We start from the raw sequence: 27,471 nt of genomic DNA, 5'->3' as shown, positions 1-27,471 counted from the left end.
CTAGCCAGGCCTCCACACTTTGTACAAAAAAAGTCTATGTGACTGCAGTGGCCACCAGGACATCCTACTAGAAAGCAAACCCACTCCTCAGTTGATCTCTTAACTTTCTCTTTTGAATGTTCAAGAGAAAGAAGCATCAGGACTCCCAAATGCAGCCTTTTAATGAACAGTTAAAATGCAGAGTTCATAGGATTTAGCAAGATGAATATATTTAGAGGCCCCATAAAAAGAAACATCAAATTTTCCAACAATGGAATCTTTCCAACATGCTCTCCTAGATTTTTGAGGCACTGTAAAGAACAATCAAGATTTAGATAATTTAAAGCAAGGTTCTAAAACCTTAACAAGAGCTCATCTGCAATTTAAAGGATTCTAAAGTGTTCTGCAATCCAGCGTGCACATAAACTAAATCATAAATCTTAATACAACTCCAAAGGGACAAAAGATCAGATTTAAATAGCAACTGCGCTATGTTAATTCAGAAAGACTTAACCAAAAGATTTCTTAATCCACTGAAATCTGAAGATGCTCCGTGAATTCATTCAGGTAAAGCATTTATTCACACACCGATATTCAGCCTATTTCTCTTTAGTGTACTAGTAGGATAAAAAAAGATCAACTTCAAAAGGAGGAATAGAAATCCTAAAATGCAGTACAAATCAACAGTTTTTCTCTTTAAATAAAGAGCAAGAAACAGAGAATATGCTAAGAAAAAAAATGCAATTCTTAATGCGTATTTTCGTTTTGTAAGCTCCCTTGTTGTAATTATAGCCTGAACATGTTTCACAAGCTCAGAATGTCAGACATTGGTTTTGGAAACATCCTGTGGTTGGTGTACTTAAAACCTTGATGCTTTCTCAAAGCCACTCCTTTTTTTCCCTGTCTTTCTTTCTTTCTGAGTAAATTTTTATACAGCCATTGTTGTGAACGGAAAGCTGCTATTAAAATGACACACACTGACAAAAATATAAAACAAAAGAGAAATGGAGGCCACGGTCTTGGAGGCTTGTTAGAACCACAAAATTGAACTCATGTTACCAGGCAGTCCCTCTATGAAAACAAAAACACACTAAAGCAAACATGTGTGGTCTCCTCCAGAGCAGCATGCAGAGCAGAGAAAAGCTAGAGTACACTGGATTAAGACCAGGAAAACTCCTAGTTCAGCAGTAAAGCCAACAAATTCTCAGCCTTACGTGCCCTGCTTAGATTTTGTGAAGGATAAAATGAGACGGGCCCAACCTTGAACTCATCTTTGCAAGGGTAGCAAAGATGCAGCCCTCCAGCTATGACTGGACCTTAACCCAAATCCATTCTAGCCGGTGTGGCCAATACACAAGAATGATATGAACTGGAGTAGAACAAAATATGCAGGACTTCTCAACTTTGCCTGAACATTGTGTTCCAAGAAAAGAGTGTAAATGTGATAATCTATGAGGGAAATGAGTACCGTTGCTGAATTTCAAGCAAGAAGACCCCCATGGAGGAGGGTGGGGAATATTTTCTGGAACACAGCCCCTTTTCCTACACAGGTCAATGGTTTCACAAAATCATTTCACTTTTCTGCACCGTTATGCCTGAAACTGCCCCCCAATAAAGCAGGCTCAGAATAATATTTCCAGAAAGAGAAGACAAGAAAGGCGAAGCACAGCCTGGCTTTTTGTATGCCAGAGGGACCTCAGAAGGCATTTATCTCAACATCACGCCACATCTGTTCTGCATCAATTCCATGTTCATACCTAGATCCTGGAAACGTTACTATTTTTTTAAAACCAGAATTCCCTTTTAACAGCCACTCTGACTGGGGGATTGTGGGAGATGTAGTGCAAAAAGTAACTGCCAATCTCTTCTCTGAATTACAGCCCCTATAATTACCCACGCAGGGGCCGCATGGACTAGGAGGCTATAGGAGTTGCAGTCAAACATTTGCAAATTCTTTTTTTTTTTAAACAACAGTCCCCAGAATCATGCTGACTGGGACAGACTGGGGGAGTTGCAGTCAAAAAAAGTAACTTTTCAGACTGGACCTCCTAAAAGACCATGCTGGGTGGGACATTTTGGGATTTGTAGTCCAACACATTTTGAAGGCCAAGCTTTGGTTTCTTTACTGCCTCTTCTCTGCCTTGTACGGTGCTTCTCCTTTTTATGTCCCTGACCGCAACCAGCCCCCTGATGCTCTATTCCAAACTGTTCCCTTCTGAACTTTATTACTCATAAACAATTTTACTTGAGATTTTCATGAAATCATATCATTCCCGCCCCTTTGCTCACTCATTCTGTTTTTGTATTGTTTCTCAGAGAAACCTGACCATGAAGAAGGAAACTCCTGCCATTCATTTGCGGTTGCCAGTTCTTAAAAATGAGACCAAATTACTGAAGTAACAGATAACATCAGAGTTTCCCTTCAGAAGTTACCAAACAAAAAAAGGTCAGCTGTCCTCTTCCTGCCCCCCGCCCCAGCTGCCTTTTCACTACATTGCGTGAATTTATAAGTGCCAACAATTATGGCTGCAGCATAATTCTAGTGGATTTTAGTTACTATTTTGTTCATTGACTACTTTATTCTTTTTAATTCTTATTTCTCTTTCATTCTTAACTTGCCTACCCATCGCCTAATGTGTTAACGAATACACATTTGTGAGGGGCGCAGGAAACAAAAGCTATCAACGAACTCATAAATAATGGGCTAAAAGACAGATCAGATCAGGCATCCTTCAGTCTCGAGAGACTAGGGTAATATGCTCTGTATGGAGGACTTGGAACAGCGTCTAGTGTGGCTGAGAAGGCCAATTCGAGAGTGACAACTCCTTCCACACTGAAGACAAATACAATCTTATCTGTCCCCTGTCCAGCTCCCTGATTTTGCTGCTTTCATGACTGCCTCTTTGCCTCGGCCTGCTGGACAAGGGTCTCTTCAAATCGGGAGAAGCCGAGGAAACCCACAACTTTCCTCTAGTGTTTCCTTTAGGTCTATTTTCTAGAATGCCTCCGTGATAGTCTTCAGCGCACCTGCGAATTAAGAAACCAGTCCTAGGGGCTTCTATAGTCTGCTGACATCATTACCACAAGATCTTGTATCAAACACCCATCAGGAATAGAGCTAAACTCAGTAATGGAACTAGATTCAAGTCTATTGGTCAGCTCCCTTCATCCAAACATCAGGCTAGATGACCCTAACAGACCACATTACTCCATTTCCCAGAAGGGTAGCTGCATTAGCCCGTTGCAGCAAAAATAAAATAAAACAATTTAAAAAACAGCAAAAGACTTCAAGACTTCACCTGGCACTGCCTGCGTACTTCTCTGCCCATTCAAAGAGAGGCCAACAGAAGTGCGTTCCGTTGCACCTACACTCCATGTAGAGAAGCCGAAACATCTCCTATTTCCTACCCCTTCAATGTAGGCACAGCTAAAATGACGCCACTTCATGAGTGCCCACAAGTTGTCAACTGAAATGTGTGAGGAAAAAAAACATGGCGGGAAACACGGCCATTTGGTGAAAGAAATATTCATGAAGCAAATAGGTTGATATGGAACCAAAAAGACAGTGTCTAGTAAAACTACACTAGAATGACTGTGTTAACCTCCATGGTGCCACAGGTTTCCCTAGTCATGGCAGAAGGCACTTACCTCGTTTGTGAAGCCAACCTTCCTTCACTATTGCTACTTCATTCATAATGGCAAAATGTCTCTTCTGCTGGTGTCCAACACCAAACGGTCACCCTCAGCCCAGTGTTGAAAACACTTATTTTCCCCTTCTTCTTCGTTTCTTCTTTTCAGCTACTCCTAAGGAAAGAGAAACGGGAGGCCCACAATTAACACAAATAGACAGGTGTGAATTTAGAATCACAACTTCACTTCCTTTAAGAAAAGACCACCACTGCCACACACACCACCACCCACTGCACAGTAAACCAGCATTTAAGTAGATTCCACAAACTCAATGGGTTTACTCTATTCAGGACTAGCAGTTAGATTCAGGCTAGAAACAAAGAGGAATCTAAATGAACCAGGGAGCAGATGTAGCTTGCAGGATATTCCTACATCAGGCAAAATATGGAAGCAGCCTCTGTGCTACAAACCATTTCAGTTAGAGAAAAAGAACAGAGAGACGAGAGAAAGATTTAAATTGGTGTGTTTTATAACTGCCCTCATGTGATGATCTTTTGTAAACAGTCCTGCGAGGGATGTTCCCTAAATTTAGTAATGCTAACCAAACAAGGTTTTCCAGTTGACACATGGACTTCTTTAACCTGGCCACAAGCCCATTATTTCAAGAGATACCAAGATATGCTTCCAGAGAGTGTTGAGATATGCTGAGATATGCTTCTAGAGAGTGTTGGGGTACACAGGTTTTTAAGTTATCTACCTGTTTCTTGGAAATTATTAAGTAGTAGTCAGCTAAAACAGATTTGGTAGCCTGAAATCAAATGGTGTGCTTCCCCCAGATCCAACTGTTTCCACGAAGCTCCCTGCACATCCTAAAACCTGCTACAGAGACCCTTTTTGAGTGTATTGTATAGGGTTCTGGGGTGGGAGTGCTTCAAAAGCATCTGAGTAACAAAGGTTAAGAACCACTGATTTAGACCACTGGTTCTTAACCTTGGGTTACTCAGGAGTTTTGGACTGCAACTCCCAGAAGCCTTCACCACCAACTGTGCTGGCTGGGGTTTCTGGGAGTTGCAGTTCAAAAACATGTTAGTAACAAAGGTTAAGAACCACTGATTTAGACCACCATGCTCTCTAGTGCCTACATGAGGATTTCATTCCAAATTATCTGTAACAGCCCTCCCCAACCTGGTGTCTTTAAGATATTTTAGCCTAATATCCACTTGGCATGACTTCACAATCTTGGCTTATACTGCTATCTGATATCCATATCCTGATGATGCCCAGTTATTATGTCCTCTTCATCAAATTCAGACAAAAACCGCAGGATGTTTCAGTCAATTTTATACAATATATTCTCTAATCTTTTCCAGGAGACGTTAGAAGAGTTTGCAGAAATTGAATTACTATTGGATAGATGATGATATATGCTCACTAAAATAATGGATTTCAACCTGCGGTGACACAGAAGCTTACTAGATGGGTGCTCAATATCTGAAATCCTGTTGCTTCACACAGCAAGTCATACTATAGTAGGCTCACTGAATCAATGGGGATTTGGTGAGTCAATTCCTCCATTAAGTTCCAATGATTCAGATGGGCTTTCTCTGGTTGCAGTTTACTATGCTAATTAGCAACCAGAGTAGGCCCACTTGAATCAATAGAACCCTGTCTAAATTGTAAGAAATAATTGCTTTTCAAGCATGTGATGCTCCTTTAATTTGTATTTAGATACACCTGTCACAAGTAAGAGGTGTGGGCAATATAGTAATCACACTTGCAACCAGTTCAGATGGAGAAAAGTTGACTCAGCCTTTGTGTTGTGTGTGACACTGAGCATGGAGAAAAGAATGAAGTGCAACGTGTTGTCTGTGGATTTGAGAGAAAAAAAGGTGGAAAAACATGGACAATCTCAAGGCTACAAGTCCATTTCCAGGGATCTTAATGTTCCTGTGTCCATTGTGCGCAATATCATCAAGAGGTTTACAGCCCGTGGCACTGTAACTGACCTCCCTGGAGGTGGACAGAAGAGCAAAGTTACTGAAAAATTACAACAAAGGGTTCTTCGAATGGTGGATACAGAACCCAGATTAACTTCCCAGTAAATTCCAGCTGATCTGCAGACACGGGTATGAGGGTTCAAACTTTACCTCCTCTGGTTTCAACAGAGACAAGGGGACACTCGCTTTGGAAAATCAAAAGGTTTTATTGGAGCATGTAACGGCAAGTCTGTATGTTCAAACTCAACTTCTGCATTGTCTCTCATTGCCAACAGGTCCCGTGAGGGCATCCAAACGTCTTTATTAAAGAGGTTACAGTTCAAGTCATTCCAAGGTCCCTTTGCAAATGGGTTACTGTCTTCCATCTCAGCAGCTTCAATCTCAGGGTTCAATAACGGGGTGGTCTCTTCCTCCCGCCCCTCTAACTCATAAGGGTCCTCCTCTCCTCGAAGGGGGGCCCACCGTCCATCAGGTATCCCCTCCTCTGGGCTTCCTCCAGACGCCATAACCGACACTCTCTTTCCTCCCTTTCTACTGCCTCCTTTTCTTCCCAGAGTCTCCTGTGCCACTCTCTGGCTTCTGACTCACCCTAGTATGAAGGACACTGAGGCAGCCCCCTTTTCATCGGTAATCAGCTTGTTCCCTAGGGACCTGTACCTTCTCCCATTTTCCAGTCCATGGGTCCTCTACCCATATCATTTCCCAACCTCTCGGTATTACGTCCACTTCCCTTTTTATATCTCCTATTCCCGCCTCTATGACGGACCTCCCCCTCTCTTCCCGCCAACTCACCCCCAATCTGAGTGGCCACTGTCCTCTTTGACAGTTCAATCTCTAATTCATGGGTATCAACTCCCTGCTGTTTAGTCTCCATAGGTGGTGTTGGCGGGTCTGTCTATGCCTCTTGTTTCTTTTGAGGGAGGATGACACTCCGCCAAGAGCTTCTACAGAACCCTCTCACCTCGTGTCTCACAACAGGGTACAACAGTGTCAGCTTGCACTATCCGTCGCCATCTGAATGAAAAGGGTAGGAGAACCAGGAGGATACCAGTGCTGACACAATGGGATAAAAAAGCAAGACTGGAGTAGGCCAAAACGTACGTGACAAAACCACAATCTTTCTGGGAGAACATACTTTGGACAGATGAGACAAAAGTAGAACTTTTTGGTCAAGGACATCATGCCACTGTTTACAGAAAAAGAAATGAGGCATTCAAAAAAAGAACACAGTCCCTACAGTCAAACATGGTGGAGGTTCAGAGATGTGTTGGGGTTGCTTTGCTGCTTCTGGCACTGGATGCCTTGATTGTGTGAACGGTATCATGAAATGTTTGTAGCTGAGGGAGGTTACATGCCCTGCCCTCTGTATAGTCTCAGGTAAGTACACAGGCCCAGGTAACAGGAGTAGGAAGGATTGGTAAAGCACTTCTGAACACTTTTATATCTGCAAAAGCCTGTGGAGAGCCACCATAGTGTGGGATTGACACATCATTTTCATTTGAACAGCAGCTCAGAAGGGAAATAGGGAAACAGATATGAGGAACGGAACGGTAAATCACAATATTACCATTGGTTCAATGGGCCTACTCTAGTTGTGACTTCTACGCAATGCAACCCGAGTTCAGTCAATGTATGCATACTGTTCCCTAAATGAGCAAAACGTCTAGGACAAAGTAATCCCCATTCTGGGTCAAAAACTGGATTCTTCTACTTACATGCAAATGTTCATGCTTACTTTGCATAATTCTTTTAGTAACAGGGAAGAAGGAAAACACAATGTCTGGAGCCCCAGAATTCCTGTCCATACACATACCTCCCTACCTTTCCTGCCTCCCAAGATTCCCCTACCAAATTTGTAAGCCAAAGCACGAGTCCTTAAACCAGGATTAGCGCAATGCAATTTTGCTCTTGATGCCTTTAGATACAATCTCTTGTTAAAGACTTGCTCTCTAAGCTCTCTAAGGTTGCTCTTCTCCCATATATGAGCTTCCTGATGCATGGAAGTCTCGTGAATGAATGAATGATTTGCCTGCAGCGCACATAAGCCATTACAAAAACAAACACATAAATAAAGCTGCATAAAATATAGCAATTTTATTACAATCAATAATGCATTTGCAAAACATCTATGACAACTGATCCCCTTTCCATTTTACTACAGACAACTTTTAAGACATGATGACAAATTTTCTAGGCTCCTACCTCAAAAGCGGTGATGTTATTTGTGACAGTGTTGCTATAATCTGCCAGCAAGTCACAAATAACATCAAAAGCAGGCAAATAACTGTATTTTCCAAAGGAACTCCTCAGAAAGAATAGATGTTCCCTGTACAGCACTTATGTCAAAGTTAACACCTCACAACCCCACTGCCGCAAATACATATCTGCAGGGTAATAGGAATTGCTTTATATTTCCTTTCCAAATATGCTAAGCACATAAATTAAGGCATCCTTCAGTCTCGAGAAACTATGATAACATGCTTGGAATAGAGGTCTTGGAACAGTGTCTAGTGTGGCTGAGGAGGCCAATTTGAGAGTGACAATCCCTTCCATACTAAAGACATATACAATATGTTCCCTGTCCAGCTCCCTGGTTTTGCTGCTTTCGGAACTGCCTCTTTGCCTCGGCCTGCTGGACAAGGGTCTCTTCAAATTGAGAGAGGCATGATGCACTGCCTGCCTCCAGGCTGAACGCTCAGATGTCAAGGTTTCCCATCTGTTGAGGTCCATTCCTAAGGCCTTCAGATCCCGCTTGCAGTTATCCTTGTATCGCAGCTGCGGTCTCCCTCTGGGGTGATTTCCCTGCACAAATTCTCCATATAGGAGCTCTTTTCGAATCTGACCGTCAGCCATTCTCACGACATGCCCGAGCCAACGTAGACATCACTGGTTCAGTAATGTATACATGCTAAAAATTCCAGCTCGTTCTAGGACTACGCTATTTGGAAGAAATATCAGTAACCTCAGATATGCATATGATACTACTCTGATGGCAGAAAGTGAGGAGGAATTAAAGAACCTTGTAATGAGGGGGAAAGAAGAGGGCACAAAAATGGTCTGAAGCTCAACATCAAAAAAACTAAGATTATGGCCACTGGTCTCATCAGCTCCTGGCACACAGAAGGGGAAGATATGGAGGAAGTGACAGATTTTACTTTCTTGGGCTCCATGATCACTGCAGATGGGGACAGGAACCACGCAATTAAAAGACACCTGCTTCTTGGGAGGAAAGCGATGACAAACCTCGACAGCATCTTAAAGAGCAGAGACATCACCTTGCTGACAAAGGTCCGCATAGTCCAAGCTATGGTTTTTCCAGTAACGATGTGTGGAAGTGAGAGCTGGACCATAAAGAAGGCTGACCGCCGAAGAATTGATGCTTTTGAATTGTGGCGCTGGAGGAGACTCTTGAGAGTCCCGTGGACTGCAAAGAGATCAAACCTATCCATTTTGAAGGAAATCAACCCTGAATGCTCACTGGAAGGACAGATGCTGAAGCTGAGGCTCCAATACTTTGGCCATCTCATGAGAAGAGAAGACTCCCTGGAAAAGACTCTGATGTTGGGAAAGTGTGGGGGCAAGAGGAGAAGGGGACGACAGAGGATGAGATGGTTGGACAGTGTCCTCAAAGCCACCAACATGAATTTGACCCAACTCTGGGAGGCAGTGGAAGCCAGGAAGGCCTGACGTGCTCTGGTCCATGGTCACGAAGAGTCGGACACGACTTATTGACTAAACAACAACAATGATTTTTCAGGATGCTTGTAATATAAGCCCTGCCCCCAAAAATAAGCTCCATTTAAGTGAAAGCTCGCCCTCCACCATTGTGCAGCAACCAGAAGATGACTGTATTTGAATAAATGTAGATTGTTGTACATGGGGAAAAAAATCCCCTGAAAATAAGACTGTGTGTGCTTTTTGGAGCAAAAATTAATATAAGGCCCTGTCTTATTTTGGGGGAAACACAGTACGTACCAGCTTCAAAAAAAGAGGTCATCATACAGGCATATAGCCTGCATTCTGGACCACTTATGTTGTTGCCCAGTGTGAGCAATTTCCTAATGGTCAAATGACATACAGAGAATATTGCTCCAGTCTGACCCTGAACTGTGCCCAAGATGGACCTTTTTTGGTCCAGCAGTAGCAACTCCTACTTTTTTGGGAGCAGGGTGGAGTGATTCCCTTGATGGACAGTAGGGTTGCTTTGCTGGTGTGATCAGATGAACACCTCTCTTGGCATTGGATCCTACCCCAACTTGTACCCAGAGAATGGGGGTGACCTATCTTTTGAAAACAATGGTTGAAAGCTGAGTACAGCAATGGGTGTCCACATCATGTTGCTGCAAAACAGCATTATCAGCTGAATTTAAGAAACCAGTATTTGAGGAAAGCCAGGTCCTTTCCCCATAGTTACTAATCAAGGGAAAACACACATACATACAAAACAAAACAAAAAGCATATTGATACCTTGGCAACTCTTAACTGTTTTCCATACAAGGAAACGTAAGTACCTCTTACTTGTTGACACAAGATAGCAGATTCATTAAAGAACCGAACCAAAAAGTTGGTTACCAAGAAAGAAACACAATACACAGCACAAAATCCCAGGTGAAGAGATGGTCAAATCCCCTGTCCTCAGCATCCATGTTTCAAAGCAGAGTCTGTTCTATATTTTTCACACTTCATAAAATGGTAGTTTCCCCGAATATAAGACAGGGTCTTATATTAATTTTTGCTCCAAAAACACAGTAGGGCTTATTTTCAGGGGATGTTTTATTTTACAGTCATGTCATCTTCTTCTGGTTGCTGCACAATGTGGCACAAGGGTGGAGGGCGGGGTTTCACTTAACTGGGGCTTATTTTTGGGGTGGGCTTATATTACCAGCACCCTGAAAAATCATACTAGGGCTTATTTTCAGGGTAGGTCTTATTTTCAGGGAAACAGGGTAATACAACATGATGAATCGTGGTACATTCATGATACATTTTACGAGACATGCAGATCACTATACCAATGCTTTCAACTACAGTGGCGCCTTTCTTAACGATTGCCCCGCATTACGATGAATCCACTTTACGACGATCTTTTTGTGATCACAACTGCGATCGCAAAACGATGGTCTAAATGGGGGGATTTCGCTTAGCGATGTTCGGTTCCCTGCTTCGGGAACCGATTTTCGCTTTACGATGATCAAAAACAGCTGATTGTCGGGTTTTCAAAATGGCCACTGGGTGCTTAAAATGGCTCCCCGCTGTGCTTAGGGATGGATTCCTCGCTATACAGGACGGAGGATCTTCGCTGGATGGTGAGTTTTTACCCCATTGGAACGCAATGAATGGGTTTCAATGCGTTTCAATGGGGTTTTTAAATTTCGCTTCACAATGTTTTTGCTTAACGGCGATTTTCCTGGAATGGATTATCATCGTTAAGCGAGGCACCACTGTAATCCTATAAACCTGCATTCTTGCCATTTAAGTTTATCATGAAAAAATGGGTTCTATTTGTACCATACGCAATCCTTGCCTCTGGAACTATCTCCCTCCTGAGATTCGCACAGCCCCCACTCTGGGCACTTTTAAAAGTCAATTAAGAACATGGCTATACATTCAGGCCTTCCCTCCAGGCTAATACCTGATTTTTCTATTTGTGTGTGTGTTTAGTCATTTAGTCGTGTCCGACTCTTCGTGACCCCATGGACCAGAGCACGCCAGGCCCTCCTGTCTTCTACTGCCTCCCGGAGTTGTGTCAGGTTCATGTTGGTTGCTTCGCAGACACTGTCCAGCCATCTCATCCTCGGTCGTCCCCTTCTCCTCTTGCCATCACACCTTCCTAACATCAAGGTTTTTTCCAAGGACTCTTTTCTTCTCATGAGATGGCCAAAGTACTGGAGCCTCAGCTTCAGGATCTGTCCTTCCAGTGAGCACTCAGGGTTGATTTCCTTTAGAACTGATAGGTTTGTTCTCCTTGCAGTCCAGGGGATTCTTAAGAGCCTCCTCCAGCACCACAGTTCAAAGGCATCAATTCTTCGGCGGTCTGCTTTCTTTATGGTCCAGCTCTCACTTCCATACATCACGACAGGAAAAACCATAGCTTTGACTATTCGGACTTTTGTTGGCAAGGTGATGTCTCTGCTTTTCAAGATGCTGTCAAGATTTGTCATTGCTTTCCTCCCAAGAAGCAGGCGTCTTTTAATTTCAGGGCTGCTGTCTCCATCTGCAGTGATCATGGAGCCCAGGAAGATAAAATTTGACACTGCCTCCATATCTTCCCCTGCTATTTCCCAGGAGGTGATGGGACCAGTGGCCATGATCTTAGTTTTTTTGATGTTGAGTTTCAGACCGTTTTTTGCACTCTCCTCTTTCACTCTCATTACAAGGTTCTTTAATTCCTCCTCACTTTCTGCCATCAGAGTGGTATCATCTGCATATCGGAGGTTGTTGATATTTCTTCCGGCAATCTTAATTCCAGCTTGGGTTTCTTCCAGTCCAGCCTTCCGCATGATGTATTCCGCATATACGTTAAATAAGCTGGGGGACAATATACAGCCTTGCCGTACTCCTTTCCCAATTTTGAACCTTCAGTTGTTCCATGACCAGTTCTAACTGTTGCTTCCTGTCCCACATATAGGTTTCTCAGGAGACAGATAAAGTGGTCAGGCACTCCCATTTCTTTAAGAACTTGCCATAGTTTGCTGTGGTCCACACAGTCAAAGGCTTTCGCATAATCAATGAAGCAGAAGTAGATATTTTTCTGGAATTCTCTGGCTTTCTCCATAATCCAGCGCAAGTTAGCAATTTGGTCTCGAGTTCCTCTGCCTCTTCGGAATCCAGCTTGTACTTCTGGGAGTTCTCGGTCCACATACTGCTGAAGCCTACCTTGCAGGATTTTGAGCATAACCTTGCTAGCGTGTGAAATGAGTGCAATTGTACGGTAGTTGGAGCATTCTTTCGCACTGCCTTTCTTTGGGATTGGGATGTAGACTGATCTTTTCCAATCCTCTGGCCACTGTTGAGTTTTCCAAACTTGCTGGCATATTGAATGTAGCACCTTAACAGCATCATCTTTCAAGATTTTAAATAGTTCAACTGGAATGCCATCACCTCCACTGGCCTTGTTGTTAGCCAGGCTTTCTAAGGCCCACTTGACTTCGCTCTCCAGGATGTCTGGCTCAAGGTCAGCAACTACATTGTCTGGGTTGTCCGGGATATCCAAATCTTTCTGATATAATTCCTCTGTGTATTCTTGCCACCTCTTCTTGACATCTTCTGCTTCTGTTAGGTCCCTCCCATTTTTGTCTTTTATCATGTTCATCTTTGCGCAAAATGTTCCTTTAATATCTCCAATTTTCCTGAACAGATCTCTGGTTTTTCCCTTTCTGTTATCTTCCTCTATTTCTTTGCATTGTTCATTTAAGAAGGCCCTCTTGTCTCTCCTTGCTGTTCTTTGGAAGTCTGCATTCAATTTTCTGTAACTTTCCCTATCTCCCTTGCATTTTGCTTCCCTTCTCCTCTCTGCTATTTCTAAGGCCTCGTTGGACAGCCACTTTGCTTTCTTGCATTTCCTTTTCTTTGGGATGGTTTTCGTTGCTGCCTCCTGGACAATGTTACGAGCCTCTATCCAAAGTTCTTCAGGCACTCTGTCCACCAAATCTAGTTCCTTAAATCTGTTCTTTACTTCCACTGTGTATTCATAAGGGATTTGGTTTAGATTATACCTGAGTGGCCCAGTGGTTTTTCCTACTCTCTTCAGTCTAAGCTTGAATTTTGCTATGAGAAGCTGATGATCAGAACCGCAGTCAGCTCCAGGTCTTGTTTTTGCTGACTGTATAGAGCTTCTCCATCTTTGGCTGCAGAGAATATAATCAATCTGATTTCGATATTGCCCATCTGGTGATTTCCATGTATAGAGTCGCCTCTTGTGTTGTTGGAAAAGAGTGTTTGTGATGACCAGTTTATTCTCTTGACAAAATTCTATTAGCCTTTGTCCTGCTTCGTTCTGAACTCCAAGGCCAAACTTCCCTGTTGTTCCTTTTATCTCTTGGCTCCCTACTTTAGCATTCCAGTCCCCTAGAATGAGAAGAACATCTTTCTTTGGTGTCAGTTCTAGAAGGTGTTGTAAATCTTCATAGAATTGTTCAATTTCAGTCTCCTCAGCAATGCTGGTTGGTGCATAAACTTGGATTATTGTGATGTTGAATGGTCTGCCTTGTATTCGTATTGACATCATTCTATCATTTTTGAGATTGTATCCCATTACAGCTTTTCCCACTCTTTTGTTGACTATGAGGGCTACTCCATTCCTTCTACGGGATTCTTGCCCACAGTAGTAGATATGATAATCATCTGAGCTGAATTCGCCCATTCCTGTCCATTTTAGTTCACTGATGCCCAGGATGTCGATGTTTATTCTTGCCATCTCCTGTTTGACCACCTCCAGCTTCCCAAGGTTCATAGATCTTACATTCCAGGTTCCTATGCAGTATTTTTCTTTACAGCATTGGACTTTCCTTTCACTTCCAGGCACGTCCACAGCTGAGCGTCCTTTCGGCTTTGGCCCAACCACTTCATCAGCTCTGGAGCTACTTGTACTTGTCCTCCACTCTTCCTCAGTAGCATGTTGGACGCCTTCCGACCTGAGGGGCCCATCTTCCAGCGTCATATCTTTTAGCCTTTTGTTTCTGATCATGGGGCGTTCTTGGCAAAGATACTGGAGTGGCTTGCCATTTCCTACTCCAGGTGGATTGCGTTTAGTCGGAACTCTCCACTATGTCCTGTCCGTCTTGGGTGTCCCTGCACGGCATAGCCCATAGCTTCTCTGAGTTACTCAAGCCCCTTCGCCACGACAAGGCAGCAATCCATGAAGGAGGATTTTTCTATTTATTCTCCCTTTATTTATTCTCTACTCTATTGTGTATGTTATAGTATGGTTTATGTAACTTTTGCATTATTTTATTGTTTATACTATACTGGAAGCCGCCTAGAGTGGTCTTTTAGGCCAGGTGTGTGGGGTATAAATCAAATAAATCAAATAAAAATATATAAATAAATAAATTAGAAACATAATCGTAAGGAACAAGGAGGTTGGCAATCTTTGGGTCCAATCTTTGCATCCAACCCTCGAGTCCGAGTCTTTGATACCAAGTCCAGAGTCCCAAACCCCAAGACCAAGTCCCTACTAAAAAACAAGGGTTTTTTTGCCAGGAAAAAAAGGAGGAGTGGATGGGTTCCAAGTTGCAAGTTGAGTCCGAGTCAATGAAAAAAAAAAGAAAAGAACATCAACCCAAGTTGAGTCCAACTTGAGTCACTGCTGCTACTTAAGTCTGACTTGACAGCGAGTCCCTCGACTCAAGACACCCCCCCAGCCCTAGTAAGGACTGTCCCACCCTGCCACTTCATCGTGGCATGGAGGTGATCTTGGGCCCCTAAAGATTACGTGACAAGTAGTAACAAACAATCAGGTAAGGATGGACTTTCTCTCTTTATCATGAGAAAGTTGGTCACGCCAACAGAACATTGCAATCTGCTCTGCCTCAGTGAAGGAATGATGCACACAGCAATGAAATCACAGATCTTCAAAGGAAAGGGAGCATCATTTATTCTCTATGGCTAGGATCCTAGCTCATTGGTTTAGGCATCTATCTAGATGCAGAGCCAATGGTTGGGAGTTTGATTCCCCACTGTATCTTCTTGACACAGGCTGGACTTTATGATCCACAGGGTCCCTTTCAGCTCTGCAGTTCTAAGATGCTGATGATTCAGAAACACCAGGCGCAGTCAACATTATAAAAACATCGACTCATATTATATAACAGATAAAAGTTTTAACAAAAAAAACCTAAGTACAGTGGTGCCTCACTTAGCGACGTTAATCCGTTCCAGGAAAAACGTCACTAAGTGATTCAATCGCTAAGCGATTTTAAAAAGCCCATAGGAACGTATTAAAACGCGTTTAATGCGTTCCTATGGGCTTAAAAACTCACCTTATGCGAAATTCCTCCATTCCTCCAGAGAGAGAGAGAGAGACAAAACAGTGGCGGCCATTTTGTTTTTGCGGCAGCCATTTTTAACTGCCGATCAGCTGGTAAAAAATGGGTGCTTTGCGGTGATCGCTTCCACATGAACATCGCAAAGCAGTTTTTCCCCATAGGAAACATTACAAAGCGATCACTTTTGCGATCACAAAAACAGCGTCGGTATGCGGTTTCATCGCTCAACGGAGCAATCAGTAAGTGAGGCACCACTGTATCTGTTAATTATTTGCACAGTACGTATGCTGTTTCTAATATTGCTGGGTTTTGTAGCTCTGATTGTGTGATTTCTGAGAGCTGCAACTGCTTATAGTACTGTGTGATTTTATTATTATTATTATTATTATTATTATTATTATTATTATTATTATTATTATTATTATTATTATTATTATTATTATTATTATTATTATTATTAAGGGCAATTATGCGGTGATTTTTCCCTTTTGAGCTGTGCTGTATGCAACAGGGCACATCACTGTTGTTGTTTTTTAGCAAAACTGGCTGTCCGGATTGCATTTCAGATTCAAACTCATAAAAGGGTTTCCACTTATTCAGAAAAATTACTTCTTTCCTTCTATATCTCATTTGTACACCTTTTGGTTAATTTCACTCGTTCTGCTATTTCAAACACATCACCAAATTATAATAACTATTTCCTGGAAATTTGATTCCAACTTGACAGTGGCCCTCCCAGGTTTTTCTAGGTGTAAAGTACTCGGAGGTGATTTACCAGTCCCTCCTCTTTTGTGGCACGCTGGGATCAAACCCAGTGCCCTTTGTCCCAACAGGAGTCAGCCAAAGGCCTTGGAAAATACTGCAAGCAGAGTGTAAAGGCAGCTGCCTCTCCAAATCCCTCCGTCTGTTCTGTTTGGCTTCTCATGCATAAATGGACTTCTCTTTTAACTTCTATACCCGGTGCTGCTTGAGAGCCCGATGGAAGAAGCAGACCTGGGAAGTAACAACTTACTTGTCATTACAGGTAATGAGATGCTCCTCTTGGTGAGGATACAATCAAATTAGGTTTCAAGAGGAACACAAGAAGTTACTTTTTAAACACTGCAATGAGCAATGGCAACAAATTATTTTTTAAAGACACAGCAACAAGTAATGTGAGCAAAGTACTTTCCAAAGGAATTAAAATTTATGGCCATCACCACATGCTGTGATTATAAGTCTAATCATGCTTTGGGCAAACACTTTTACCCATCTCACATTACCTCCCAATTTAATCTATTTTGCACACATTCTAGAAACACTGCATTCTCTCCATCAATTGCTAACACTCCAGCCATTTGGATTTCTTTGAGTTATGCATTTATTTTATTTCTTTGTCTTATTTATCTGCTGCTTATCTTCTGGTAAGTGTATGCACTCCCATACACGTCCAAGCCTTCCACAGCCTTCAATGTTAAATGACAATGTAGGGATGCACTGTTATGTGTTCGCAATCATGTTTTCTATGCTTGAAGGGCATCAGAGTCAGGTAGGTCATTTATATAATTCATCTAGCACTTAAGCCTAGAGCTGCAAAGTTACTTTTTGAACTACCCCCAGAATCCCCCAGCCAGCATGGGGAATTCTGGGCATTATATTCCAAATTATGACTTTTCCTAACCTGTTTCTAGGTCAAAAAAGTGCCATGTAGGCTACCAGTTTAAGACTGGAATCTCCTACACTGAAGCAAGTCCCAGTGAATTCTATGGGCCTTACCTCTGAGAAGATATGCAACAGGCCTGAACTGCTAAATTTCTGTTTGCCTTAACAACCTTTGCTCCAAGTTGGAGCGAAACAGATTTTTAGTACCCAGTGCTCTAAATCAAAAAGTCTACAAGCGTCAACACAGTTCATCCTGGAGAAGGAACCGCTTCAGAGCAACAAAACTGCCGAATCAATGCGATCGGTCAGCCAACTGCAATCCTTTACCGTGACCAGGCTATAAAAGAGTATGTTCGTTAACATGTAAGTGTGCAAAATTTACGCCTAGGCTTTACAAACGTACAAAGGAGTTTCCCACGTAGCACCTACAGCTGGAAAATATTCCCAGCCCTGCCATCATTTAACTCATATAAAGGGAATATTTTTGCTTGGATGAACAACAGGGCAAATTATAAAAATAAATGAATAAATAGAACTGGACGTTGGATGACCTCATTTGGGAACCATCCCAAGATTTACAGTGAATAGGGGGCACCCAAGGTGAGCGCAGCCTGTTTGTCTAGCCAGTGATCACGTGAGAGAGCCGTGCTAAAGATATAAAAGTAAATCAAAGTGCACAAATGTAAAACAGCTTCTTTGGGCGTTTACTTACTTGATACAAAAAGAAAAAGAAAATAACCAACCACTCTCATCTCACCAATTTAACCTGCCTTAAAATAGCATCATCCAATTTTCTTTATATCTGCCCAGGACTGAACTTCAGGAATCCACTGCTCTCCAGGAATATTTAAGTATTTTTTACAGCAATCCTCTCCTCTTTTCCGCCCACAATGTTTTGACACTACTTTTGTCATCTAGGTCACTTTCACACTCCGAGTTGCACTGCTCTCCATGATATCACCAAGCATACAGCCTAATCCGACTGGTAGCTGCAATTTTGCACACAGCCAGAAAATTGGTGGGATGGTAAATCCAGAGATGTGGATGCTCGTTGCTTATTTAATTATTTATTTGATTTATATACCACCCCTTTTAGTGGAAACACTACTCTGGATGTTTTTGCAGATAAAAACATTTAGTTTATTGACCCTCATCTGGTCCATTATAGACCTTAGGCTGTGCTCAAGGACCTCTATCGTATCCTCTGCAGATGAAGGGCAGGAGAAATAAGAGCTGCATGGCATTGGTATATCTCCATGTGACTTCTCCTAACAGATTCATGTAGATCTAAAGGCACTGGGGAGAAGATCAACCACTGTGGGACCCCCTAGCAGAGGTCCCAAGGGGTGGAGACCGTCTCCCCGAACTGTACCATCTGGTTTCTGCTATCAAGGAACGACCAAAACCAGCAGAAAGTGGAGTTCCCAATTCATAAACTCTCTAGCCTTCCCAGAAGAATACCATGGTCAACAGTATCAAAATCTGCAAAAAGATCCAGACCACAGAAAAATCATGACACCTTCAGAACCAAAACATACAGGGAAGTGGATTAATGCATATCAACAAATGAGCAACAGGTATTTTGTAAAGTTAACAGCTCCTAATTTCCCTTAACAGATTTTAATTGCCCAGGCAAGACCAAAGCCTTCTCAGATGCTTTGCATTAGAAGGACAGGTTACAACAACATATTGTTCCTGGGAAAATCCATTTCTCTCCCAGCAGCACAAATCTGCATATGTCTAACTGCGCGAGGCAGACGATGCCACAGTGTCTGCTCCTTACTAAGCCTTAGGGCTTTGACTCTATAACCCTATTAGTTTTTATACTATCCGTCTAAAAACACTACTCTATTCACCATATGGTTTTTGCTTAGGTCAGATTATCTGCAAGACCAAAGCAAGAATTCCTCGGTTTTTAGGAGGACATTCCAGGGAAGCACTAGACCTCCTTCTCTGGGGCTAGAAAGGAAGACCACCCACAAATGCCTCTCCATAACCACGGCCGAAAGGGCGGCTGCTGTTGCCTCTCCATCAATATTCCAACAGCAGAAAAAGAGCAAACAAGAGGGCTATCCAGATGCATGTCAGGAGCGGCTTTGTATTCACAGGATCCAAAGCTCACTCCTTCCCTGGCTACTGTCCTGAGAATGGAAGAGCATAGGTCAGCCGTAGACAGAAGAGCACAAAGATGGGGCAAGAAGTGTAAAAAGTCAGAAGGCATCCGTTCTGCTGGCACAGATCAAACAGGGCTTTAGATCCGGCAATTCCTCTGGTCTTGATTCTCCCTCTCACACCCCAACCAAACTGCTCCATCAAGCTACAATTCTGCACGCACTAAGACATACATAGGAATGTGTAGGTAGTTCAAGAAGTGACAAGAATGCAAAAACAATCAGGGGAAGAAGCATTGCTTTTTTTAAAAAAAAAGATAAATACAGTGGTGCCTCGCTTAGCAATTGCCTCGCTTAATGATATATTCGCTTAACGATGAGGTTTCTGGAGCGATCTTACGCTCTGTTTAACAATGTTCCCTATGGGGAAAATTCGCATAGCGATGTTCGGGACCTTGCCTCGCTCAGCGATGACAGTTTTAGGTCCCCTGTTTCACTTAGCGATGTTCCGTTTTCGCTATTTTTAAAGTGTCTTAAAAGGTTCAAAAACGGTTTTAAATGCTTGGAGTCAGTGCACCTTCTAAAACGTGTGCAAACTTAATTTGGCTTTGTTCTGACTCTTTGTTAATTTTTGGTGAATTTCCCCCTCCCCCATTGGAAAGCATTGAACCCGATTTTGACAGCTGTCAAAATCGGGTTCAATGCTTTCCAATGGGGGAGAAAAAAAATTCACCAAAAATTAACAAAGACTCAGAACAAAGCCAAATTAAGTTTGCACATGTTTTAGAAGATGCACTAATGATTCCAAGCATTTAAAACCGTTTTTGAACCTTTTAAGACACACTTAAAATTGCAAAAACGAACATCGCAAAACCATTGAAATGCATTGAATAGGCTTCAATGCATTCCAATGGGGGATACATTGTTTCGCGTAGCGATGTTTCCTATGGGGATTTTCGCTTAAGTATTTGAGTATTTCCACAGTAATCTTTTTCTAGAGAAATTTTTATCTGTCCAGAACCACCAGGTTCAACCCATTCCGCCCCCAAATCAAAACTGTCAAAGGTTTGTCACAATCCTGAACACATTTCAGCAATCTATAAAAAATGCATTGGGTTGTCTATAAAGTACAACACAATCCAAGGGGATTCTCTGGTGAATTTTTTTAAAAAAATGTATTGACAGAAAGATCCTCAAAGAAAAGAAGAAATTTGAAATGACAGAAACAATAGCCACAATTGTATTATGTGCACATTAATGAGATGTTCACAATGAAAATTTAAAATAGCTTCCACCCATATAGTCTTTATACTACAGTACTTGAGTCATAAAACAATGAAGTTGGAAGGAGCCTATAAGGCCATCAAGTCAACCCCCCCCTGCTCAATGCAGAAAGTCAAATCAAAGCAAACCTGACAGATGGTTATCCAATTTTCTCTTAAACATCTCCAGAGATGGAGCACTCACCACCTCCCGAGGTCACTGGTTCTGTTGTCATACTGCTCTAACAGTCAAGAAGTTTTTCCTGATATTCAGCTGAACACTGGCTTCCTGCAGATTGAGCCCATCGTTACTTGTCCTGCCAGTGGTTGCCAACCTTTGGTCCCTTTGATATCGTGGGACTGTAATTCACATCATCCCTGATTATCATACCCAAAAGCCACAGGTGTCAGGACCTGCAGTACAACAACACCTGAACATCCAAAGTTGTTCAGTTCTGTTGTTTCCGAGCAGAAGTTGCAGAATTTCTGTGAAATTTACTAAGGATTTTGTGTTTTAGAGCATTATTATTATTTCAAAATGCTAATGGATTTTTTTTTTGTTTTCATTTGTGTTTATTTCCAAAAATAGTAGTAAAACTTTTACTGCCCTTAAAACGTACAGTAAAAGATAACTATCAGACCAGAGTGCCTGTAAATTAATCAGCATTCTTCTTGGAAGAAAAGCAGGGTGTTTTTTTTTTCTGTTGCAGTTCTTTGACAGAGTGATTGAAGGGACATAAGAGACAAGAACCAAAGAGTTTAAACAAACTGTATCTTTTTGTACTATTTTTGGACGATATTGCTCTGACCCTCAAGCTAATTACCCTTGATACAAAACCCATGGCTTCCCACTCAGTTTCCAACAGGTAAAGTTTCAGCCCCAGTGCTGAAGTGTTAGGTAAAAGGAGGGGGAAAACATCTATGGAAGTTAAGCACTCAACAACAAAGAAGGTAAGAAGATCAAGTCACTGCATTTACTGTTGAATGCATTAGCTGCATAATCTTCAGCTACAGCAATTGCACTGTGTCTGCCAAGGAGTTTCATGTAACATGAGAAGGGGATTGTCTGTGACCAAGAGTCAGCTCTCGGCTGCTCAGCTTCACACAGGAAAAGGGAATCCTCTGGCTGCAAAGAAAAATATTTTGGAAGGAATGAAGAACTCTCTACACTGTAATTTGGACAAAATTCCACAACTGAGCAAGTATTAACTAACAGACACAGAAGCTCCTGTTTATGTACCACTACATATATGAGCCTCATAGGGCCTGCTTTCAAGAGAACTTAGTTGAAACCACAAGACTGATCTCAGGCTCCTTTTGGCTACCAAAAGGCCCTTTTAAAATGGCAATTAATAGCTACCCGTCCCACACACTTCTTGCAGTCCTTGATGTTAAGAACTGTTAACACCTAAGGAGGCCAAAAAAGCTACTACTGTACCAGGAACCAAGCTTTCTAGGTTGCAGCCTCTTTCGCTGTAGAAACAAGCTTTCTACAGAGGTTTGCTAGGCTTCATTCCTGTCTTTTTAGGAAGCTAAGTAAAGCTGAACTATACAAAGCTATCTTCTACTAATGTAAACTTGTCCTGAGATGCTCAAAAGGGTTTTAATTTGTGCATTTTTAGTTAAAAGTAGTTTCATCTAGTGATGGTGTTTAATTGTATTTAACTGTCTTTTTTTGTATTAATTATATTGTGTTGTTATGTTTTTATTGCTTATTGCAAACTGTTCAGAGAGTGGCAACACTGAGGCTGTATAGAAATGGAAATAATAAATCAATTAATCAATCACTCAATTTATCTCCTAACCTTAACCTCCACCTGATATCTGCAATTGTGCCATCAAGTCGATTCTGATCTATGTTGACCTGTTTCAGGGTTTACAACTGCCTTACAAACCGCGGTTTGCTGATACTGAGCCAGAATTGCACCTGCGGAAGTAGGTGGAGAAAGGCTTATGAAACCTTACAAAGAGAACTCCACAAGGAAAAGACTGACTTAATAAAACTTAGGCTCAGTTGATTTTGAAGAACAACAGCAGCCAAGGGGGCCATCTCAAAGATAAGCTGGGACTCTAGCAGTAAAAAATACTGAGAAATTGGGCCCTTCCAGATAAAGCCAGAATCGATTTTGGGCATATGTATGACAACACAGGGTTCAGAAAGAGGGTATTCAGACAGTCAGGACACTGCCACTTAATTAAAAAAGGACTGCACTTTATGGTGCATGCTATATACAATATCAAGAAAGTCATTGTGGAGCAAACAATTTACAAGGCTTGATTTAAATCTGATGCCAGACTGGTTTCTTTAAAAATCATGAGGGGTTCCATATTCTTGTTATCATTTTCAAGCCATCTGCTACAGCCAATCCAAAAAATATCAAAAACTCAAGGATGCAGAGAATAAGATTATGCCATGCTGGCACGCTACCATTTGGAAGAAAACAACTCCCATGACCATAATTCAGCCTGGGTGGTGGGTTTCCAGACAGATTATGGGTCTGGGAACCCTTTTTCTCCAATGCCCATCCTGAGTTATCTCCACAAGTATAGGCTGCAGCAAACCAAATGGGATATATCACCAGGACTATGGGTGGCCAATGATGTCAAGGTTTGGTTTTCCAATTTTCATCTTTTAGCATGTCACATTAACAATAGGACCAAATTTCACAGAATAAAAAGGCAGGCGGCAGCCAAATTCTTGGCTTCATCCCTTCCAATTGCAAGTACATGATTATATCTATCTATCTATCTATCTATATATTTTAAATGCTCATCTGTTTAAGGAAACCCTCCCTGTAGGCAGAAACATAGCAAATAAAAGAAGAAGAAAAAAACGCACCAGCCCAAATCATAAGGATATTTTTGCAGCCAATATGGTTCTGTGCCCTGCCAACTGTGCAGCCTTGGGCAAGATACATAACAGAAAATTCCTCCATGCATTGCCCCCTTGGGTCTTTTCGAGGAGAAAGGCAGGACTGAAATATTTTAAGTAAATACTGTAAATGAAGAAAAACAGCACCTCGTGGGGAGGGCTGCATATAGAGATTAGGACACCAGGAGGAAAATTTTAGTGAAGACATCTCCCCTGTTTACTACTGGCAGATGCTTCTTTAATGGATGGTACATTTTCAGATATGGTTTCCCCCAAGCACATAACCTAAGTTATGGCACATGATACAAGCTCATTCAATGGCTTTTTTCATTTTATACCTTTAACTGCAACATGTGTAAGTCAGAACATCTGGAATAACTCTTCATGCAATGACAAGAAGCAAAGGAAGCTCAAAGACTATTAGGGAATAGTTAAGGACAGAATCCAGTGAAGCCCAAACCACTGAAAAAAGGCTGTGGTGGTTTACCTCGAAGCAGAGACATGAAAAGTGATACATTGGTTGAACGTAAGGCGGTGAACAGGAGCACACATTACAAAGTGCCAGGTGCCAAAACTAGTCTGAAATGTACACACCTGCGAAAGATATTACATTTACTTCTCTATACATTTTAGCATGCATTTAAGCACATTTAGGATTAACGCACATTTCCCGGCAGCACAGGCAGTAAAAAGACAGAGCACTGCAAACAGAACTCAGCAGATCACAGACCACGGCATGATGCCAGCACTGCAGTGGCCCTTTGGAGGTGTTGCAGATACATCAGGGCAGATTTTTAGAAATCACAGCAATACGGTCTGAAATCTCAAGAATTTGAAAGCTGGACCCTAACTGGCAGCTGGAAGAACTCATGGGAAGCTGCTTTACATCCAGCTGGACCACTGGCGCATCTACCTGGTGACCAACTAGCAGTGACTCTCCAGGGTTTTGAACAAGACTCTCTCCTAGCTCTACCTGAAAACGCCAGGAAACTGACCCCAGGATCTTCGGCATGGAAAAAGTGGTGTACAATCAGTTCACTACAGCTACTCGGCACATCCACATTAGCCCTTCAAAAGTCTTCTGCACCAACAGATCATTATTACAATGGAACGGGAAGATGAAATCTTACAAGTTCAGTCTTCCAGGCTGTGGCAAGTGGAGGCTGATGCTGGAATAATAAACAAGTGTTTCTGCTTCATTCCCCAACAGTGCACCCAAAGAAACTTTCCAAACACTGCAAAATTCCCCATACATTTTTTTTAGTAATCTAAATGTACAAAATCAAACTACTAGTAGCCCAGTAATATCTATAGAACTAATGACAGAAGCTCAAAACTCCAGCAAAACGGCCAAACAGTGTTTAGCGTTTAAATGACACATTTAACACAACTGCCAGTCATACTTATTGGTTGGACCAAGGAACTAAGACTCAGGAGATCGACACATCCAAGTCTCTGTTGTTGTTTAGTCGTTAAGTTGTGTCCGACTCTTCGTGACCTCATGGACCAGAGCACGCCAGGCCCTCCTGTCTTCCACTGCTTCCTGGATTTGGGTCAAATTCAAGTCTCTACTAAGTCACAAAACTGATTGGCTGACCAAAGGTTCACTGCCTTATGGTCAACAGGTTCTTCACTTTTCATATCTCTACTCGAAACAAAACCTCTGTCAATCTGATCTACCTCATAGGGCTGTTGGGGAGGCAAAAGGAAGAGGAAGAGGGTGATGATGGCTATAAGTCATAATAAACAAACAAGATACTTCCTGTGCACAAAGTATACACTCTACCAGCGAACTGTGATCTGTTCCTGATGAAACAGGCACCTGGGCACTTTTAGTGCCTGGAAAGATCTCAAAATACGGATTTCACTGTTTTCTTCCATGAGTTGGGAAACACAAGATGTGTTCATGCTACAAACTGTCTGTGCTCACTGATCATTTTTCAGCTCTGCAGAAAATAGTAGGCTTCTCACGCTATGCGCACTGGGCAGCAAGCCACATTGACAGAATGAACAAGTATTTAATTGACATCATATAGATTTTATTTTGTTGATCCAAATGAAGTCCTGTCTATATACTGTATTTATAAAAGCAATGGCTTCTGGTTTAAAAAAATGCAACTATCTTGCAAACACAGAATGAAAATAAAAGTCTAGAAATTTCTTTGCACTTTCGAATATGTAAGTAAAGCAAGCCCTTAAAAAGCAAGGTAAACGCACCGTGCAGTCAACTGTGGATGGCACAGAAACGTTCTAAATCATCAGGTTTTCCCCATGCTATATGGGGGAAAAGATGCCCTGTTTGTTACCTTCTGTTGCTTCTGCACTTCCAGTAATGAATAAATGGCCCACTCGAAGGGCTCCAAGGTATACTTTACCATTTAAACTGCTTTTTAAAAAAAAATACTCCTGCTGAAAATATATAACAAAAAACGAAGCCGCTTTTAGAGCACAGTAGGCATTTTGTGGGCCCAAGAAGTTACTGAATTGCAACCCCCACCTGCCCTACCTAGAGCAGCCCATGTTGAAGGACAATGGGCACTGTAATTCAGCAACATATGGGGGCCATACATTGCTCTCATCTGGCTTTAAAAGAAAAAAACCAAAACTCCTCCATCTGAAACCAATGGGTTCTGCTGTGTGAGTGAATTGCATGTGTCAGATCCTGCTGGATAACTGCTGAATTGGAAGAGGATGATCATTAGGTAGCTCAGTGGCTCAGGTTTCCGGCTGCAGAGCTAGAGGCTGGGAGTTCAATTCCCCACTGTGCCTCCTTAGCAGGGGCTGGACATAACAGTCTATAGGGCACCTTCCAGCTTTGCAGTGCTAAGATGATGATAATGATGTCCCCTACAAGCAGTATGGTGTAACAGGCTGTACACAGAACTAGAACTCAGCTACATCTCCTTTTTGATATAAAGCTCATTTTGTGACTCTGGCCAATGACGCCCTGCCTGTACCTTACAGGGTTGTTGTGAGGAGACACATGGAAAACCTCCACATGTATCACCCCAAGTGCCTATGAAAGCCAGTCGGGTGCATACAAGTAGATCTGACTGACTTCTTTCTATTTATATGTAGCATGGGCAACCAGGGCTATCTAGATGTAGTTGAACTGCCACTCCTGTCAGCGGTCTGAAGTAAAGCCAATGGGGAGGAATCATAGGAAATGCAGTGCAATAACATATAGAGGCCAAGGATTTTAAATGCACATTTCACAGACACTGTATCACCTGAATTTTTAAACAAGCGCTGCTTCAAAAGCACTGGTGCATGGCACAAAGGCTTTGCTTATTCAAAATACATTTGGCCCAAGATAACAAAAAATAAAGTTTGTGTTTCGAAGGAGGAAGTTAAGGATCAAATGGATTTTACATGTAAGACAAATACAGAGGCGAACATTAACCTGGTCAGCCTTTAAAAACAAAAGGAAAATGAAAAGATGATGACTGTTAAATGCTAGAATACTGCTAAATGAATACATAAACAGACATGTCATGTGCTCCTGGGTGTAACTGTAATGCGTAAATGACAGACAACTGTAGCGGTAACAGACCCACTCTTCATCTGCTAAGGCCCAGAAAAGGCAAAGAAAATAAGCCAACCTAAACAAACACATCACCAAGAATCTGACAGTGATCAGCACGTGGTCATACCCTGTTCCCAGTGGCCCTTAGTATAATTCTCCCACTAGAATTAATTAATCAAGCTGGCCTGATTTTCTTTGGCCATGAATTCACACAGACAACATTAACTTTACTGCAAGCACATTTATCTCATGCTATACTGTATCTGGACTACAGTTCCTAAAATCCCCCAGCCAGCAATCATGCTAACTGAGGGCTTCTGGGAGTTGTAGTCCAAAAAGAACGCTCCCTATTTCTGGTTTACCTGTCCTTCATCCATACTGCTCAACGTGCCTTTTCCACCCAATTCATCAGCGTAACTACCATAAGAAGCTGAGTGGTGGCAACTGGTCCAGATTCATCTGGTCT

At 42.1% G+C, this 27,471-nt stretch overlaps 1 protein-coding gene across 3 annotated transcripts in view; it reads right to left on the bottom strand.

Annotated features, from left to right (window-relative positions):
* The window catches only part of AKT1 (AKT serine/threonine kinase 1), a 139,936-nt gene that overhangs the window by 97,478 nt on the left and 14,987 nt on the right, over nucleotides 1-27,471 (bottom strand). For all 3 annotated transcript variants that reach the window (XM_072986752.2, XM_072986751.2, XM_072986750.2), the window contains exon 2: nucleotides 3,628-3,783. In XM_072986752.2, the coding sequence (XP_072842853.1) occupies nucleotides 3,628-3,673 (46 nt within the window). In that variant the 5' untranslated portion in view covers nucleotides 3,674-3,783. The remainder of the gene's footprint in view (nucleotides 1-3,627; nucleotides 3,784-27,471) is intronic.

Source organism: Pogona vitticeps, chromosome 1 (assembly GCF_051106095.1).
Source record: "Pogona vitticeps strain Pit_001003342236 chromosome 1, PviZW2.1, whole genome shotgun sequence".
In the NCBI taxonomy this organism is placed as follows: domain Eukaryota; kingdom Metazoa; phylum Chordata; class Lepidosauria; order Squamata; family Agamidae; genus Pogona; species Pogona vitticeps.
The sequence above is the reverse complement of the archived record's forward strand: the minus strand, read 5'-3'. Positions and strand labels throughout refer to the sequence as shown.